At 42.2% G+C, this 18,848-nt stretch overlaps 1 protein-coding gene across 1 annotated transcript; it reads right to left on the bottom strand.

The window, feature by feature from the left end:
- Positions 1-2,905: 2,905 nt before the first annotated feature.
- LOC145402036 (uncharacterized) lies at positions 2,906-17,132 on the bottom strand. The gene is made up of 5 exons (XM_080274132.1): positions 16,915-17,132; positions 7,732-7,893; positions 6,094-6,248; positions 5,204-5,314; positions 2,906-4,354 (listed from the first exon to the last, which is right to left on the bottom strand). Exons 1-5 carry the CDS (start codon positions 17,066-17,068, stop codon positions 3,659-3,661), a joined length of 1,278 nt encoding a protein of 425 aa, XP_080130258.1. The 5' UTR covers positions 17,069-17,132; the 3' UTR covers positions 2,906-3,658.
- Between the last annotated feature and the right edge of the window lie 1,716 nt (positions 17,133-18,848).

The following is an 18,848-nucleotide window of genomic DNA, read 5'->3' as shown; positions in this document are numbered from 1 at the left end:
AAGCTCAAAGAAAACGGAGATAGAGGGAGAGTTGTTTTTAAAAGCTGTGTGTGATTGAAGATGTTAATATCAAAACAGCGTAAAAAATAATGATAATAATAGTAGTAGTAGTAGTAGATGTAGTAGTAGTAGTGGTTATAATAATAATAATAATAATAATGATAATTTTAGTAGTAGTGGTAGTAGTAGTAGTAATAATAATAATGATGATAATAATAATAATAATAATAATAATTTTAGTAGTAGTGGTAGTAATAATAATAATAATAATAATAATGATTAATAAGACTAGTAATGATAGTAGTAGTAGTAGTAGTAGTAGAAGTAGTAATAATAATAATAATAATATGACTTTTAAGTAACATAAGAAGCTTCGTAACACCTCTTCCCTAGCGATTGATTTTGAATATTACCCATTAACATTCTGTTATATATTACAAATACCCTGTTCATAATATATACGTATTTAGCATTAATTCCATACGAGAGGAGAATAAGGTGTACAGTACTATCCAGAATAAATCGCAAAGGAAGAGGCGTTAAGAAATATTCAAAACCCACTTAAAATTTGAATCCTTGGTTCGAATTCTCATCGGTTGAGTCTCCCTAACGCATCTTCCTTAGCGATTTATTTTTGGATATGGCTGGGTAATATCCTATTTGTACGATATTTATGCAGAGTTTGGTGATTCAGGAAGGATTTATTTAGGACAGAATAGGACAGTAAGGTGTAATCAGCAAAATAAATCGCATAGGAAAAGGTGTTAGGGAGACCAACGATAATAATGACCGAACAGACAAACACAGCCAGTGCAACACATCAACATCCATATGCATCTCTCTCTCTCTCTCTCTCTCTCTCTCTCTGTCTCTCTCTCTCTCTCCAGACAACCCTATCCCATTCGTGCTTCGCCGTCGTAGGGAAGGGTTAGTATTGGCTGTCACTCTCCCTCAGGTGACAAGGGCCCGTATTCTCGTCGGTTAAGGAAGCTCTCTAACACTTTTTCATAAGCGATTCATTTTGTTTATTACACCTGACTGTCCATCTCCTTGTTGTATAAATCCTTCCAATATCGCCATACTCTGCATAAATAACGTACAAAAAGATATTTACCAGCCATATCCAAAAATAAATCGCTAAGAAAAAAGTGTTAGGGAGCATAAATCCTTCCAATATCACCATACATTGCATAAATAACGTACAAAAAGATATTTACCAGCCATATCCAAAAATAAATCGCTAAGGAAAAGGTGTTAGGGAGCATAAATCCTTCTATTGTCGCCATACTCTGCATAAATAACGTACAAATGCATATTAACCAGCCATATCCAAAGTAAATCGCTAAGGGAGATATGTTAGGGAGCATAAATCTTTCCAGTATCAACATACTCTGCATAAATAACATACAGCAGGCTATTAGCCAGCTATATCCAAAAGTAAATCGCTTAGGAAGAGGTGTTTGGGAGAGCAAATTCTTCCAATATCGTAATACGTCATACTTTGCATAAATAACACAGAAAGCTATTACCCAGCAGCATCTAACAGTAAATCGCTAAGGGAGAGGTGTTAGGGAGCATAAATCCTTCCAACATCGCCATACTTTGCATAACGTATAAAAGGATATTAAGCCATATCCAAAAGTAAATCACTTAAGAAGAGGTGTTAGGGAGCATAAATCCTTCCAATATCGCCATACTCTGCATAAATAACGCACAAAAGGCTATTAACCAGCCATATCCAAAAATAAATCGCTAAGGAACAGTTGTTAGGGAGCATAAATCCTTCCAATATCGCCATACTCTGCGTAAATAACGTACAAAAAGATATTAACCACCCATGTCCTAAAGTAAATCGCTAAGGAAGAGGTGTTAGGGAGCTTCCTTAACCGTCGAGAATAACGGTCAAGAGCGAATCCGAAATTTAAAATGGATAAATGACAATATATATTCTGGCGACTGTACACTGATTTATGTTTAAAATAATTACACCACTTTATAAACCCCTTCATTCATATCCAGGAGTAAATCGCTAAGGAAGAGGTGTTAGGGAGCTTTCTATTAATGACGATAAATTTCCTGGCGTATCTTATCTGACGGAACTGGGCCAATCTCGTGACTTGAATATTGTTGGTTGCGTGGTTTGAGTCTTTGAGGTGGGATGAGTCTCCTTGGTTACTAGTCAAATTTACCCGCCAATCTGATGACACCTGGCCTTCACCTAAGTAGAAAGGGGGTACGGATCCTTATCATGGGAGAGAGAGAAGAATTTGTATAGTTGAGAGAGAGAGAGAGAGAGAGAATTTGTATAGTTGAGAGAGAGAGAAGAATTTGTATAGTTGAGAGAGAGAGAGAGAGAAGAAATTGTGTGAAAGAGATTAATAGAAAAGACTCACATTGTAGGGGTTAAGATATTCACTGACACTTAAAGGCGGACATGCAGCTCAGATCCAGCCAGCTCTGTCATTTCTTTTTCCTGTACATTTCCTCAGCGCACGAATTAACTGATATCTTCATTATTAGTGAATATTGGTTAACTGTGAAGCAATTCTGTCAGTCTGTTTTCCTCTCAACGACCTCCTTATTTTCCTGTCCAGCTCTCTAATGCAACAGGTCACCTCCTCAACTGTCTTCCTCTGTTTGTATTTCCCTCTGCCTATGACCTCCAGTCTTTTAAACGTAGTGTGTCCAGGCTTATTGAATGGATCTTGATTTTTTTTTTTTTTCCCTAGGAGGAATAATTTTGTGAGTTTCCAACCTTTGATTCCTTCTTTCTTGATCAAAAAAAAAAAAAAAAAGCATTGTGTTACTTCATCTCCAAGTGAATGTATTTTTTTTATTTTTACACCTTTCCTTTCTCTCTCTCTCTCTCTCTCTCTCTCTCTCTCTCTCTCTCTCTCGAAGGGACGAAATTGGCGGGTGTTGAGCAGTTGGTTGCGTTGTATTACGTATAAAAAAGAAAAAATAATAAGTTTTGGCACATCATTCAGGAGTGTAAATGTTACTGGTTGGTCTTGGCATAAGGGCAGGATCTTTACCCTCCTATTCGATACCTAGAACTGAAAATGGGGACCTTGGAGGGAAAGAGGGAGGTTGGGTGATGTAAAGGCCTGGTTGGGTGCTATCCTTGTCTGTTGCAAGCTATCAGATTAACAAATACAGGGAATTGTGGGCATTAATATAAGTTGGATTATTATGGAACTCTTACGTAACATTCTGAAAAGCTTGCTAGGTCTCCGAAGTAAGCATCACTGAGTTTCAAAAGTATCGCTCGCTGCCTCATTTTTTATCGATGTGGCTTCTTCCTAATATTCATAATCTTTCGCAATGATGTTAAAATTGTGCACCTAGCAAATGATAGTGGCACGAGAGTTTTGGTGGTTATAAAGTGGCGTTACCATTCTATAGATTTACCTGTGTGTGTGTGTGTGTGTGTGTGTGTGTGTGTGATGTTTAGGTTTGTTTATGTGTGCATGTTGTGCGAGTATATGCATATGTGTCGTGTGTAAGTTGTAATTATGCAGAACAGTCATGTGTGTATATCTGTATATGTGTATGCTCAGATATGCATGTGTACACTGTATTTGAACTAAGCAGGAGAGCTAAAATAAACAGGGCATATAATATACAATAGGAGTGAACTGTATAAGCGCATGTAAGGCTAGCAGGCCCTGGCACCAACGCTTTGTGATATGTTGTACTGGCAGATGGGGCATTTATACGACTCCCTCAGGCACCTACGAAGGCAGTCAGCGTGAAAGAAGTGCTGGCAGGGGGTCACTCGTGCGCTGGTCATGGCCGCAAGACAGACCGCACAGACGTCATCGTGCTGTTGAACTTCGGACTGCGTGGCTGCGCGATAGGCGGAGAGAGTGGCAAGTTCGCGCTGGAGTGGCTTCAGGTAGCTGTCTCGCAGTTCGCGGTACTTGACGCGGATGTTGGTGAAGCTAGCCAAGAGCACGAGTCGGAGGCTGCCGGTGAGTGCGCAGATCAGCGTAAGGAGTGATGAAAGGAACAGGTGCGATGTAAGAAGCAGCGCCGGCCAGTACAGACTCTCCAGGCTCTCAAAGTACCCGAACTTCTTGTTGTCCAGCCACGTTCCTACCATATCCGTGAAGACCTTCTCCGTGAGGGTGAAGTAGACAGCTGTGAGGATCAAGTAGGTTGACGTGGGCGAGTAATCCTTCAGACCCTTCTCCAGACCGAAGACCAGGAGCATGAAGACCACGGTGATAATGAAGGTGACGGCCTTGGTCCACTCCAGCACGATCTTGGTGGTGGACAGGGCCAGGTGGCGGACGTTGGAGGTTCTGGCGATGTTCACGTACATGGTCCAGTCTTCCCGCTCCACCAACTCCTGACAAAACAAACAGAATTATAACTCCTTTCAATTTTAGAACATTTTTTACTGATTCTATAATAATTCATTTAGATCAGGAGAAACCAAATTAGGCTGAAGGGCTTAGACTTCAAAAGCCAAAAGGCAGAAGAATTTTACACCTACAGGAACAAAAGACGAATTTTACACGTTGAGTCAGAGAACGAATTTTTTACATTTAAAATCGAAAGACTGAATTTTAGACTCCAAGAATAAGAAGAACGAATTTAACACATCTAGAACCAAAGAACGAATAATTTGCACATGTAGAACCAAGAGAGAGATTTTATAGATTAAGAGACAGAGGACAAAGTTGACGCATTTACTTTTGAAAGACCGAAATTCGTCCAGCTTAATTTGGTGAAGATTTTTGTCCTTTTGCAGTTTATCTCCCGTAGCTGGCTTGAATAAGATAATACTATGGCCCAACATCCTTGTCATAGCACTTCTTCGTGACTGGCATGGTGCTGTAGTGTGAATTCTTGGTATAGCACTGTACTCAAGATGGACAGATGGCAGTTTTAGGCAGTCAGTACTCTTAATCTTACGCTCATGTAACTCAGCTGAATAAAATATAACATTAGCTGGAATAGAGTATTAGAGTTGTCCCTAACATGAGAGGGTTAATCATCATCATCATCATCCGGACCTCCTTTCCCACCCTAGGGCAGGGTGAGGAGTAGCAATGTCCAGACAGCCCAACTTTGTCCAGTCCAATGGGCTACGCTTCCATTCACTCATCATTCAAGCCCCCGGAATCCTGGCTCTTATCGGATACATCAAAAACATTCACCACGTTCTGTAAGCAGAGTTTAGTACAGGCCTCACCTTGACGTAAGAGACACAGTAGGCGACCACGTTGAAGAACATGAGGGTGTACAGACTGGCCAGCTTCTGATGTCGCATTAGTAGGCGCTCACACAGGCTGAAGAACACCAGCTGAGGGCATGCAAAGAGGATGTTAAGTCGTAATATTGGTTTAGTGTGCGTCCACACCAAATGCTTGCTGGTGAGGGTGGATGTGGGAGGGAGTTTTGCATCACTGGAACCCATGCAAGTAGCCCCACTGGACGCGTGTGGGTATGACCAAGAACTTCCACGGATTACAGTGATACAAAACTCCCGCCTTCGCCAGCAAGCAACATTCTCTTTCTCCTTTCCATGATCTAGATTTTCGTCCTTGCGCAGCTTCGTTCATCTAGCTCAGTGGCAGAAAAAAAAAAAAAAAAAAAACTATGGCTTTACATCCCCTTCACAGCAGTTCTTCGTGACCAGCATCATATTCTATCGGTAATCTGTTCCTGCAACTCGGCACTCAAGATGGAGAAACGGCAATTTTAGGCCAAGAGGGAGTAAGAAGGGTATAATATAAACAAATTATTCGTTTTGAGGTATGTCACTTGTAGAGAAGAACCGTTGACTTTATCATCAGCACCTTTATTAGACCTTAAGCTGAATAAAATCGTCTGGAGGTAAGAATAATCAAGTTGTAATAAAATCGTCCGTAAATGGTAAGGATATAAGAAAAAATCTCCTAAACCCGCCTGATTCGCCAAAACAGGTTTTTCAAGTATGTTGCTTCTAAGGACGAATCATCGACTTTAACAACTTTTATAATTAGAGAAACTGAATAAAATCGTCTGGAGATAAGATTTGGCAAGAACTTTAATAAAAATCGTCCGTAGATGATAAAAATTAAACAATTCCCCCAAACCCACCTGATTCACCAAGATAGCTAGGTTCTTCATTTTCAAATATGCCGCCTCTAAGGACAGGAACCGTCGACTTGCCCTCATCAACACCCGCCGTCCCAGTTGCCGCCATAAGTTTTCATCCTGGCCGCTCTCCTCGCTCCTCTGCCATTGCCATCCACCTGCCATTATGGGGACAAGGAAAAGGGGAAAATTAAGGATCGTGAGGTGTAGGGTCCCCAGGCTAGGCTAGGAAGAAAGAGGGGAGAGGAGGAAAATTGGAAAGAAGGAACTCATTTTTTTTTTTTTTCTGAAGCTGTGTGGATATATTGCGTAAAAATTCATGACAAACCAAATGCCATTCAAATGATGCCCAGTGGTTTATCGGAGTAAGGCGCTCCAGTCGGAAGGGGCCTGTAAGGGTTTCCATCTAGGGTTGGTTGGGACTTACTGCACACATAATGCCACTCAGGGTCAATCGAGGCTGGTCACGATAACCTTAAATGTTGGGAGTACCTAGCCCCAGGACCCTACTCTCTTGATCGTCCAAATATTAATAATAATCATCTATCCATCCATCATCCAATCCTACGTTGCCCCATGAGGAGCGTAAGAGCGCTGGGCTAGGCAAGTTGGTCCTGACATTTGAGATGAGAGTGATCAGCCTCACTCATTCCTGAGTGGCATTACGTGAGCAATAAACCCCAACCATCCCTTGGATATAAACCTTCACCGGCTCAATCCGTTTGGAGTGCCGTAATTACCCACTAAACCACCAGGCGCCATAATTTGGTTATATGGTTACCACCCAGCGTAGTAAATGGTTTCCTGGTGAACAGGAAACCATCAGGCTTCTTACTGAGTGTAGAGTCACCCACAGGCAGAAGGAACAGAGAAGAATGAAGGAATGAAAGACAAAAGAGGGAGTGTAAAGTCACCCGTAGGCAGAAGGACGAGGAAAGCATGAAGTAAAGAAAGACAGAAGAGGAAGAAAGGAAAAGAGGGAGGAGAGGAAAGGGCAGACACCTGAGAGCAGCACTACATCGAGTGAGTGGATGGTGAGCGCCCCTGCTTAATAATAATAATAATAATGTAATTGGATAATAGATTAACAGAAAGGTTATATGTAACGAATTGTCCCCCCCAAAAAAAAGAAAAAAATGAAATATATAAATCTTGTTATTAATGCTAAACTGTTCCTGAGAATTTTCATAAAATTTGTTTATTTATTCATTTATTTATTTGGTGGTGGTTGTACAGTAAGGTCAAAAGTTGTTGCGTCTACTTCACACTTTTTGGCATGTCCGTCACTTCCCCACACCGTGAAAGCATACCGGTATCCTTGTGTTCAAAGGAAAAAAAAAAATCATTGAGACAGTCTAACTGGATCTTACGGTACAAATAATGACAATAAAATCTTCTTGAATTAATGAAGGATAAAATGAATTACTGTAATATAATTCGTTCACCTTGCCCAAAATTTTCGTCCTTTTGCAGATTACTTCACGTAGGTAAATGGCAGAAAAGGCAATACTGCGGCTCTGCATCCTCTCCATAGCACTTCTTCCTGACTAGCATCATTGTAGTGATAATCCTTTGCTAGAACTCGATATAGAAGATGGGGAGACTGCAATTTTGGGCCAAGTTAAAGTGAAAAGAGTGTACCTGGGTGTGAGTGGTCCATAGTGGCCTGCAGGTTGTATATCCAGACCACTACGGCCGTCAGCAGGGCCACCCCACCTGCCCCACACACCTGACGGGCGCCCTCCTGTAGGTGGGGCTTGGACGTGAAGGGTAGTAGTAGTAGCAGGAGCAGCAGTGATAAACCTGGAAAGAAAAATAGATGGATTGATAGAATGGAGCTACACCTTAAGTGAAGACAAGTTATACAGGCCAAATTACCTGTGTCTGTCTATCTATCTATCAGTCTATCTATGTTTCTATCTATCTATCTATATTCTGCATCTCTATTTTATCGGTTATCGCTGGCCAGTCACTTGTTCGAGCAGTAATAGGTTGATCTGTTAGTCGAGTTTATTGTTTAAAACGTTGCCGAATGTAGGTAAAACTGGGAGAATATGTTTACAAGTTTTACTGTTTAATTCAGTAATTTAATGTGCAGCTTAAGTTATTTGGTGAAGAATACAAAGTTAGTGAAAGTACCGATGGCCAAGTGGAGAGGATGAAGAGTGAGACTGACGAGGAGAGTGTATGTGAGAGAGGTGGAGGGTGGGAGAGGCAGGGGGAGACCAAGGATGAGATGGAGGGATGGAGAGGTATATGAGAGAGGGAGATGTGAGCTGGGAGCAGGGCAATGAAATGGCGGGGGACAGGGCGACATGGAGGCGATTTGTTTGTGGCCACCCCTTATGGGATTAAGGCGTCTGGCAATAGATATATAGAAAGTACCTATCATCATCATCATCTAATATCCCTTCACGTCTTATGCAAATATGGCGCGTTGCTCTGTCACTGGCTAAATGCACTGTCATCTAGGCTTTATGTACATAATTTTGTGTTCACAGCCGCCAGTTCTTTGCATACGAGGCTGAACCAGGTGGTATTAGTTTTGCCTCTGGGTCGTTTAGAAAGTACCGATGCCATAACAAAAATAATGTTGGAAGCCCGCATTCTTTAGAACACTGTGGGTGCGGCTTCAGTCTATTTAATCGTCATTTTTAAGATATACGGTAAATTTTCCAGAGCCAGAAAAAAAAAAAAAATGAAAGGAACTAATAAAAACAAAACCCCATGCATCGTACGTGCGTTTTCTGTATATCAACTTTCCATGTCGACCCTACATTCGATACCGTTCTTTAATGCTTCTGAAAACCCGGACAAATGCAGAGCCGTGTAAACAAAGTGGTGGGAAGTATGTGGTCACGAAGACTGGAGAGAAAAATTAGGTGTAAAAGCTGCGTTTGAAGGTAATTATTGATGCCAGAGATAATATTGATGTTAGGGATAGTGCTGGTGTTTATGGTGGAGGTAGAAGTAGTGATGATGGGGAAGTAAGAGTAATGATGACGCTTGTAGTACTGGCTGTCTTCAATCCGCGGACGTGTTCCATTATTATTCTCTCCAGCGACATCATTTTCTCCGATTTGGGGATGATTTGCAGCTAAAGGGTACAGGAACAGGTAAGAAGCAAAATATTCTCCGTCCATATTTCTTCATGTTTAATTTCTCACGCCTATATCAGGTATTGTTCCGTGGTTTTTGTTTTGAATTGATCATTGACAAGAGCGTGCGTTTGGTTGGCATGTTTCCGTGTAGGGGAGCGCTTGCCTGTTATAATTTGTTTTTAATCTGAGCTTGGCCTCTCCCAGAATTTGAATATTAGGCTGTGGTACCGTGAACTTGAATAGGCCATAGTTATAAGGTAGGAATGAGTCTGGGTACTAAGCTATACCTCTTTCACTTTAAGGTGGCCTAAAATTCCCAACTCCATCTTGAATGCTGGGTTTTAACAAGAAACTAACATTATGATGCTAGTCACGAAGTAGTGCCAGGGAAAGGACGTGGAGCTGTAGTATTGCCATTTTCTGTCCTTGATCTGCGGGAGATTAGCTTCAAGAGAAAAATCTAGGCCAAGATACAGTAAAAGGAATGTAGGCAAATCAGTCCTCTAATCTGACCACACCTATCAACTGAAATGCAGTCGGTGTCGGATCTTAGGTTAAAAAAAACTGCCGTATAGTGATCGTTGTAACCAGACTCAAAGTGAAATTGGATAGCCAGTTAGGAGGTTGGGAGATTGATGCAGTTAGAGTTCAGTTAAATTCCTCAGTATTCATGGTTAAATTTAGCGAGTTTAGCATTCACGACTCGAGTTATTTTTCGGGCCTACATGGGTGAAATTTGGGCTTGTGGGTCTAAAAGCTTCCTGGTACAATGATCTGTTGGTGCTTCTTCCAGGGGACAAAGGAGGCTTCGTAACATCTATTCCTTATCGATTTATTTATCATATTACACCATAACATTCTCGTATGTTGTAGTTTTAGTTTCATCGACCTACATTGTCGGTAACGTACATGAAGGTACTGAAATGAAAGTGCAGAATGAATCGGTAAGGAAAATGTATTACGGAATATCCAAAGCCAGAAACAATCCATCACGTCTGTCAACTCCTACACATGAAAACAATAGACAGCCTCTTCACCACGAGTATATTTTTCTTCTACCCTTCAGACTATAGTATTTAGATGAGAAGTGATGTATTGAATTGGGGTTATATACAGACATTGAATTCCACACAGAAGGTCCTTCTTAAGTTGAAATTAATGGACATACGGTAGCAGGAAGGAAAATAATAAAAATAGGATGTATTGAACTGTGCGGGTTAGATAAAGACATTGAATTCCACACAAAAGGTCTTTCTTAAGTTCATATTAATGGACAAACGGCAGCAGGAAGAAAAATAATAGAAATAGGGCCTAAGTTCAAATGACATAAATATCGTAGGTAAATAGGCTGCAGTGGACATCAACACCAATATTCCTGGCTTATTTATTTATTTATTTATTTTAGCTAACACCACAGGATATAGAACGTGAAATCGCAAAGTGAGATGCAGAACCCATTTTTTTTTTTTCTTTACGTGATGATGGAACGTATCACAGGACTTTTTGTATGGGTGCTGACTGCGTACGTTACAGGTCCGTAGTCAGACTTTTCGAAGGAGGAGGAGGGGGGGGAATCATTTTCTGCTGAATCTGGACTTGCATAGCAGCCGGGAGGTCAAAGGTCTACTGCATGCTTGCTTTGGGGTTCTAGGTATATACATAAGTGACGTTGAGAATCAGAAAAGAGAGAGAGAGGAAAAAAAAAAACTGAACGAGTGACTTTTTGCAGATATTAAAAAAACAGACCGTGAGAAAGTGAACCTATAGTGAAAGTGAACTCCCCCTGACTACGGGCATGCTATATTGTGGGATGCAGACTGACCATCCCTAAGAACCACAGGCGTTACATGAATGACCTTCAGTTAGTTTAGGTTTGCATTCCATTTTTCGAGTCGAGGTTTATACGCACGACTGTCACCATTATCCCTCCTGTAATTGATAGCTGTTGCACCTGACGTCAAACCATTTATATATGTGGGTCGTAGGAACCTGAGAATGATAATATTGTCACCGTTAACCGTTTTGTAGGTAACGTCAGTCGATTTAAATTCAAATGAGTGATCGGTTTTAATTCAGCTAAGTCACAGAAGCCTAGGAGTGTTAAATGACACACACACACACACACACACACACACACACACACACACACACACACACACACACACACACACACACACACACACACACGCTTTACGTCACTGTTGTCATGGTTTCTGGCACATCAAATGCTTTCTTTGTTGGGCCGTGACGTCATATGTAAACAACCTCGTCTTTGATATCTTCACACCTCGCTCTCTATCTTTTAAGTTTATTATTATTATTATTATTATTATTATTATTACTACTACTACTACTACTACTACTACTACTACTACTACTACTACTGTACTACTACTACTGACAGCATTCGTATCGGTCAGTTCGGTTATTTATATTAGTAGTAGTAGTAGCAGCAGTAGAAGCAGCAACAGACATACTCCTAACCTAACCTAACCTACCCTAACCCAGTCACACCTAACCTAACCAAACCTAGCCCAATCTAACCCAGCCTAACCTTGTCTAACCTGCCTAATTTTACCTCTAACCCAATCACACCTCATCTAACAACCGTATCTAATGTAACCTAACAGTGTACCATAACCTTACCAAAATTAACCTAACATTACCCAACGCAGCCGGATTGAAGTCAGGTACGTTGAGTCAGATTAGGTTAGTCTGTTAGTTTTTCAAAGGTTAATCTCAGGAAAGGATTATGTTGCGTTGGGTTTAGGTTAGGTTAGAATAAATTTTGTGTTAGTTTGAGTTAATTTAGAACCTAGAAAGGCTGATTTTTAGTTAGGTTTAGTTTGGTATGGATTTTTATTTTTTATTCATTTGTTTTTCCTTCTTCTGTTCTATTAAAAAAAAAGTTAGATTTTTATATATCGATCAGTAGTAGAATTGATGTGGAAGATGTGCAGATTGGCCTGGGAGGAAGGTAGAGTCCCGGAGGATTGGAAGTCAGGTATAATTATTCCCTTGTACAAAGGAAAAGGGGAAAAAGAAATGTGTGGTAGTCATAGGGGCATTTGTCTTCTTAGTATAATAGGAAAAGTGTATGGTAGGATACTTATAGACGGAGTTAGAGAAAGAACAGAGAAATTAGTTGGAGAAGAACAGGGAGGCTTTAGAAAGGGAAGAGGTTGTGTAGATCAGATATTCATTCTCAGATCTTTAGTGGAAAAGTTTCTAGAGAAGGGAAAGAAGTTGTATGCGGCTTTCATGGATTTGGAGAAAGCATATGACAGGGTGGATAGACAAGGATTGTGGAAAGTGTTAAGAATATATGGAGTAGACGGGAAGTTGTTGAATGCTGTGAAGAGTATGTACGATGGTGCGAAGGCTGCAGTGCGTGTGGATGGTGAACTAAGTGAATTTTTCTCTTTGAAAGTTGGGTTGAAACAGGGATGTGTCATGTCTCCATGGTTGTTCAATCTGTACATGGATGGGGTAATAAAAGAGGTACAAGGTAGGGTAGTGGATGTTGGAGTGGCCCTGGTGAGAGAGGATAGTGTTTGGAAACTCCCTGTACTGTTGTTTGCAGATGATACTGTGTTGTTGAGTGAAGACGAAGGGGAGCTGCAAGGCTTGGTGGATGAGTTTGAGAGAGTGTGTAAGAAACGGAATCTAAAGGTGAATGTAGGGAAGAGTAAAGTGATGGTCTTTGAGAGAGGTGAAGTTAGTGAATGTAGAGCGAGGTTGGATGGTGAGGAATTGGAAAATGTGAGTACGTTTAAGTACTTGGGTAGTGTGATGAGTAAGGATGGAGGTTTGGAGGGTGAAGTGCTTGAAAGGGTACAGCAGGGAAGAAAGGTTGCTGGTTCTTTGAAAGCAGTGATAAGAAACAGGGAAGTGACATGGAAATGAAAAAGTTACTACATGACAGTATTGTGATACCAACTCTAACGTACGGAAGTGAAGCTTGGACATTATTGGAAGGACACAAGTCAAGAGTGAGAGCAGTGGAAATGAGTTATTTAAGAGGAGCCTGTGGAGTCACGTGGAGAGACAGGCTGACGAATGAGGATATAAAGGAGCGTTGTGGTGTTGATGTGGATGTGATAGGAAGCGTTATGAGGAACACACTGAGGTGGTTTGGCCATGTGGAGAGGATGGAGGGTGAAAGACTGACGAAGAGAGTGTATGTCAGTGAGGTGGAGGGGGGAAGAGGGAGGGGGAGGCCGAGGATGAGATGGAGGGATGGGGTGGAGAGGTATATGAGAGAGGGGGGTGTGAGTTGGGAGCAGGGGAGTGAAATGGCGGGGGACAGGGCGACTTGGAGGCGATTTGTTTGTGGCCACCCCAAACGGGATTGAGGCGTCTGGCAATAGATAGATAGATAGATTAGGCATTGTGAAAGCTAGGACCCGTATTATCCATGGAAGCCCCCTAACACCTCCTCCTAAGCGATTTATTTGGGTCCTTACACCTTACTGTCCTCTTCTGTACCATAAATCCTTCTATTATCGCCATACTCTGCATATTTAATCTACAAAAGGATATTATCCCAGCAGTATCCAAAAATAAATCGCAATGGAAGAGATGTTAGGGAGCCTCCTTAAACAACGAGAATACTGACCGAGATTAACTTTTTCTTGGGTAAGTCTTTCCCTCAGTTGAATAAAATCGATCAGTGGCAGAGGAAGTCAGCTCTCTCTCTCTCTCTCTCTCTCTCTCTCTCTCTCTCTCTCTCTCTCTCTCTCTCACCATATTCTAAGCGACAGGAAATTCCGTAACGCCTTTTTCTTAGCGATTTTATTTGCACATTACACCGTAGTATCCTATTACACGATACTGACGCAAACTCTGTCGATATTTAAACCATATAATTCACCTACAAAACGATACTAAGGTGCAATATCCCATTCAGTACTGCAGTCAATTTTCAAACTCCATAAAGTCACCTGTTGTTAGTCAGAATAGAGTAAATAAAGATGTAATTGTACTGGATTAGGTCATTCATTCATTCATTGCCAGACGCCATGTATCCCAAACGGGGTGGTCAAGGGCTTAGAGTTAATTGTTTTACAGGGAGGGGCACTAATCCTCCACCAACCCCACTTGACACGTAGCTGGATTAGTTACTAAAGATAATTTTTTACCCCCTGCTTACAAATAAATATCGTCCTAAACTCGCATGGTATATAGAATAAAATGACACTGGTGCTGCGGTACTGAAAGGGATACACAAAATAAATCGCATAGGAAAAGGCGTTAAAGAAGATGAGTCGGATACCGCACACATAGCTTTGGAGATTCAAACACCTCTACGTAAGCGATTTTTTTGTTTTGTCTTTTTTCCCTGCACACATCACCTTGCTTTCCCATCCTTTTTTTTACTACTTACAGATTTAGACATAGGCCAGTATCCGTGTCGGTCAAGGAAGCTCCCTAACACCTTTTCCTTAGCGATTTATTTGGCTTATTGCACCGTACTGTCCTCTTCGCCCTATGTAAATTCTTGTAATATCGCCTCGCTTTACTTAACGTACAAAAGGATATTAACCAGCCATATCTAAAAATAAATTGCTTAGGAATAGGTGTTAGGGAGCCTCCTTACCCTACAAGAATATCGACCTTCAGTACGTATTCTCCGATGAAACCCTAACATCTCTCCCTTAGTGATTTATTTTTGGATACGTCTGGTTGATATCAATTTGCCTGCTATTTACGACAAGTATAGTGTTATTGGAATTATTTAAATGAGACACAGGAGGACAGTACGGTGTGATAAGAAAAATAAATCGCTTAGGAAAAGGTGTTAGGGAGCTTCCTTAACCGACAAGGTATAGGTCTGTTGCTTTGTTTTTTTTATTATATTCCTTTGATAAAATGTTGATATTAAAACGTAATAAAATACGTAAAAAAATATAATAAACAGAACAAATCGCTAAGGAAAAGTTGCTACGTAGTCTCCCGTGGCTGAGCACGTGGTTTGTATTTTCGTTGACTGGAGATTACATGACATTTCTTACCGAGGCGATTTATTATGCATCTTAACTTTATCACAGTACGTTAGAGGGAGAAAGAGAGAGAGAGAGAGAGAGAGAGAGAGAGAGAGAGAGAGAGAGAGAGAGAGAGAGAGAGAGATTAATGGAACCTGTTTCAACATTTAAAATTTATTAATACCGTACAGGAACTTTTTTATTTATATATGGGGAACCCCCGAGCTAGACCTTGATATATCACATAGCCCCGCTAGGTGACGGGAGAGCGCTACCTCTCCCAGCAGGGCAGCAACCTGGGCGGGGCGCCAAATCTCGACCCTCTTGTGTCGAGTCAGGCGCTCTACCACTGAGTCAACCTGCCCCCATACCATACAGGAGAATTGTAAGGTTTAACACACAAAGTAAATCGCTAAGAGAAAGGGTGTTACGCAGGAGAATAGTAAGGTTTAACACGCAAAGTAAACCACTAACAGAGTGTTACGCTGGAGAATATTAAGGTTTAACAGAGTAAATCGCTCAGAGAGAGGGTGTTACGCAAAAAAAAAAAAAAAAAAAAAAAAAAAGGTAAGAGAGGGTTACGCAAAAAAAAAAAAAATGAGAGGGTGTTACGAAAAAAAAAAAATGGAGAGAGGGTGTTACGCATAAAAAAAAGAAAAAAAAAATCGCTAAGAGAGAGGATGTTACGAAATTGTCACAGCGAGAACACGGGTCAATGACACGAACGCCATACCGTACACAAAGACGCAACCACAGCCGCTGACAGGGAGAGTAGGGTAGGGTTGGGTTCAGTTAGGGTAGGGTTTGGTAGGGGTTATGTAAGGGTACGACAGTTCAGTGTGTTCAGATAGATTGGGTTAGATTGGTGTAGATTAGGTTAGATTAAGTTGGATTCATTTGGTTAAGTTAGGTGAGGTTAGGCACACAAAATTTTGCGTAAGGTTTGGTTGAATCGAGTCAGATCAGAGTAAACGAGGGATTCCCAGCCTTTTTGATATTGCGTAGTAGTTTATATTTTTGTAGACAGCTGTGTGCCAGTGTGAGTTGACGCCCATTAACTGTAGAGCAATGGCAGCCTGATTACGTAAGTTTCATGACCGACTATTTCTTTCAGTAGGTTGGAGGCTGACCAGGTAGAATACGAGAAACTAATAAGCCAGTGCAATGTAAAGCAATGTTTATATTTTTCCTTATTACTGAGAAACGGATGGGTCACCTAAATCCTCGCTTACTGTCTCCTCTGGTAAAGCCTACGATTGATACCTAAATCACGTGTTGGCAGGCCTTCATTTATACCATATTCTTTCATCATTCCGTTTAGTCACTCACAACTACGCCACGATCACACAAAGACAGCCACGTTCATTGCCTTCCTTATATTAGGTTAGGTACAGGATAGGCTAAGTTAAGCCATGTTACGTCAGATTAAAATGCAGTAGCTAGATCATGTGCCTTGTTCGTTTCCGTTTAGTCACTGCCACACAATGACACGACCCCCACCCCCACCCACACACACCCACACAAAGACACCAACACAGCCACTTCCCTTCCCCTTTTTGCCCACACACCCACACAAAGACACCAACACAGCCACTTCCCTTCCCCTTTTTGCCCACACACCCACACAAAGACACCAACACACCTACTTCTCTTCCCCTCTTGCCCACACACCCACACAAAGACACCAGCAAAGCCACTACCCTCCCCTTTGCCCATTCCCTCCCCTCTTGCCCACTCACCCAGTAATCTGAGGCGATGGCACGGCGGTCCTTGATGGCGCAGGGGTGGCAGAAGGGCGGCAGCGGCAGGGTTCAGCTGCTGTAGGGCGAGGCGGCGACGCACACGAGCAGCAGCGGCGTAGATCCGAATTGCAATACGCCGCGATAGTCCCATAGTCCCCCCTACACCACCACCACCACCACTAGCAACACCTACACGCCTGTTCTGCTGACACCTTCGCTCCACACACCTGCTGGGCCTCACACCTGACTCCCACACCTGCTTTAGCGCCGTACTTTTTCTGCGTTGCTGAGTAGGCTATATCCGGTTCAGCATTGACTTCGAGAACTCAAGGATTCCTACCTGCAAACCTCTTTTGATCACACCTTCACACACACCTGGCCTCAAACTCGACTTCCCAACCCGTCTAGTACTCAGATATGGCCAGTTTCAACAAGGAATCACTAGGCGTATTTCCTATCCCAATTTACACCTGTTCCTCACACCTGTCCTCTTACCCACACACCTGTCTAGATTTCACCTTGGTTCCTGCACCTGCCTTAGCACTCCTGTTCCGTTTCTGCGCTGCTGAGTATGGCCAGATATGACAGTAGATCAGGAAGCTTGAAGATCCATACATACAAACATTTCTAGCTACATCTTAACTCTACACACCTACTGGGTCTCGAGTCTGGCTCCCACACCTGCGTCAGTACTCCTTTTTTGCGTTTTTGAGTATAGGCAGGTTCCACAGTGAGTCAAATTTAGTCCCTTCTTACACAATTACACACCTCTTGTAGCTACACCTGTCCCTCACTCTGTACACCTTCTAGGCTTCAGACCAAACTCTCAAACCTGTATCCTTTCTTAGATTGTTATATATCGTCAAGTTCGACAGTGAATCAGCAAATGTAGTTTCTATCCCGATTTACACTTAACACCTGCTTGTCACACCTGTCCTCCTCTTCATACACCTGCTGGACCTCATACCTGGCCCACACACCTGCCTCAGCACTTCAGTTCCTTTTCTGCGTTGCTGAGTATGCACAAGTTTGACAGTGAATCAGTACAACGTAATCATCTGCCGACCCCTAATTAAACACCTGTTCTAGTCACACCTGTTCTTCAGTCCATGCCCCTGGACTTCAGACCTGGCCCACACACCTGCCTCAGCACTCCAGGTCCTCTTCTACGTTGCTGAGATTGGCCAGGTCCGACTGTGAATCAGCAAACTTAGTGCCCTGTGGAGCCACACTTGCACACCTGTTCTAGTCACACCTGTCGACACCCTGGACCTCACACCTGGCCCACACACCTGCCTTAGCACTTCAGGCCCCTCCCTACGGTGCCGAGTATCCGTAGCTTCGACAGTGAATCAGCAGACTCGGTTCCCCTGCAGGTACACAACCTCGACTAATCCAAACTCCCCAGGTGATAAGACAAAGCAACATGACTTCCTTTCCACGCCTCCTCACTCCACCTTTACCCCAATCCACCTGGGAGTAAGATTAGGGATTAGTGGACTTATATTCAGCTAATCAACGCAGGAGGAGGCACACGAACGCGGCTGTGAGGGAGGGAAATGGGAGTGGGAAGGCTATGTCGTGGGTGCGGTGAGGGATGCGGACGTGGGTGTGCCGATGCCAAGTTTGGGTGCCAACTGCTAACGCGATGACACTTACCTGAGCGGGAGTTTCAGTGCCACAAATTCCTAACCAAATCTCATCTAATCTCATATACTTGTAGCGTTACCAACCTAGCGTAACTTAGCGTAACTTTAACTCAGCGTGACCTAACGTAACCCAACCTAACCTTACATGAGTGGGAATTTCGGTGTTGCAAAATCTTAACCTACTGCAACTTAACCAGACGATTTTAATATAGCCATTTTAACTTACAATCCTAGCCTAACTTAACATTGCCTCGCGTGATGTAACTTTGTCTTACGTAAAGT

Source organism: Coenobita brevimanus, chromosome 57 (genome assembly GCF_032717465.1).
Source record: "Coenobita brevimanus isolate Jiangsu-jjx chromosome 57, ASM3271746v2, whole genome shotgun sequence".
Classification (NCBI taxonomy): Eukaryota; Metazoa; Arthropoda; class Malacostraca; order Decapoda; family Coenobitidae; genus Coenobita; species Coenobita brevimanus.
Note: the sequence above shows the minus strand (reverse complement) of the source record. Positions and strands in the feature narration are given on the sequence as shown.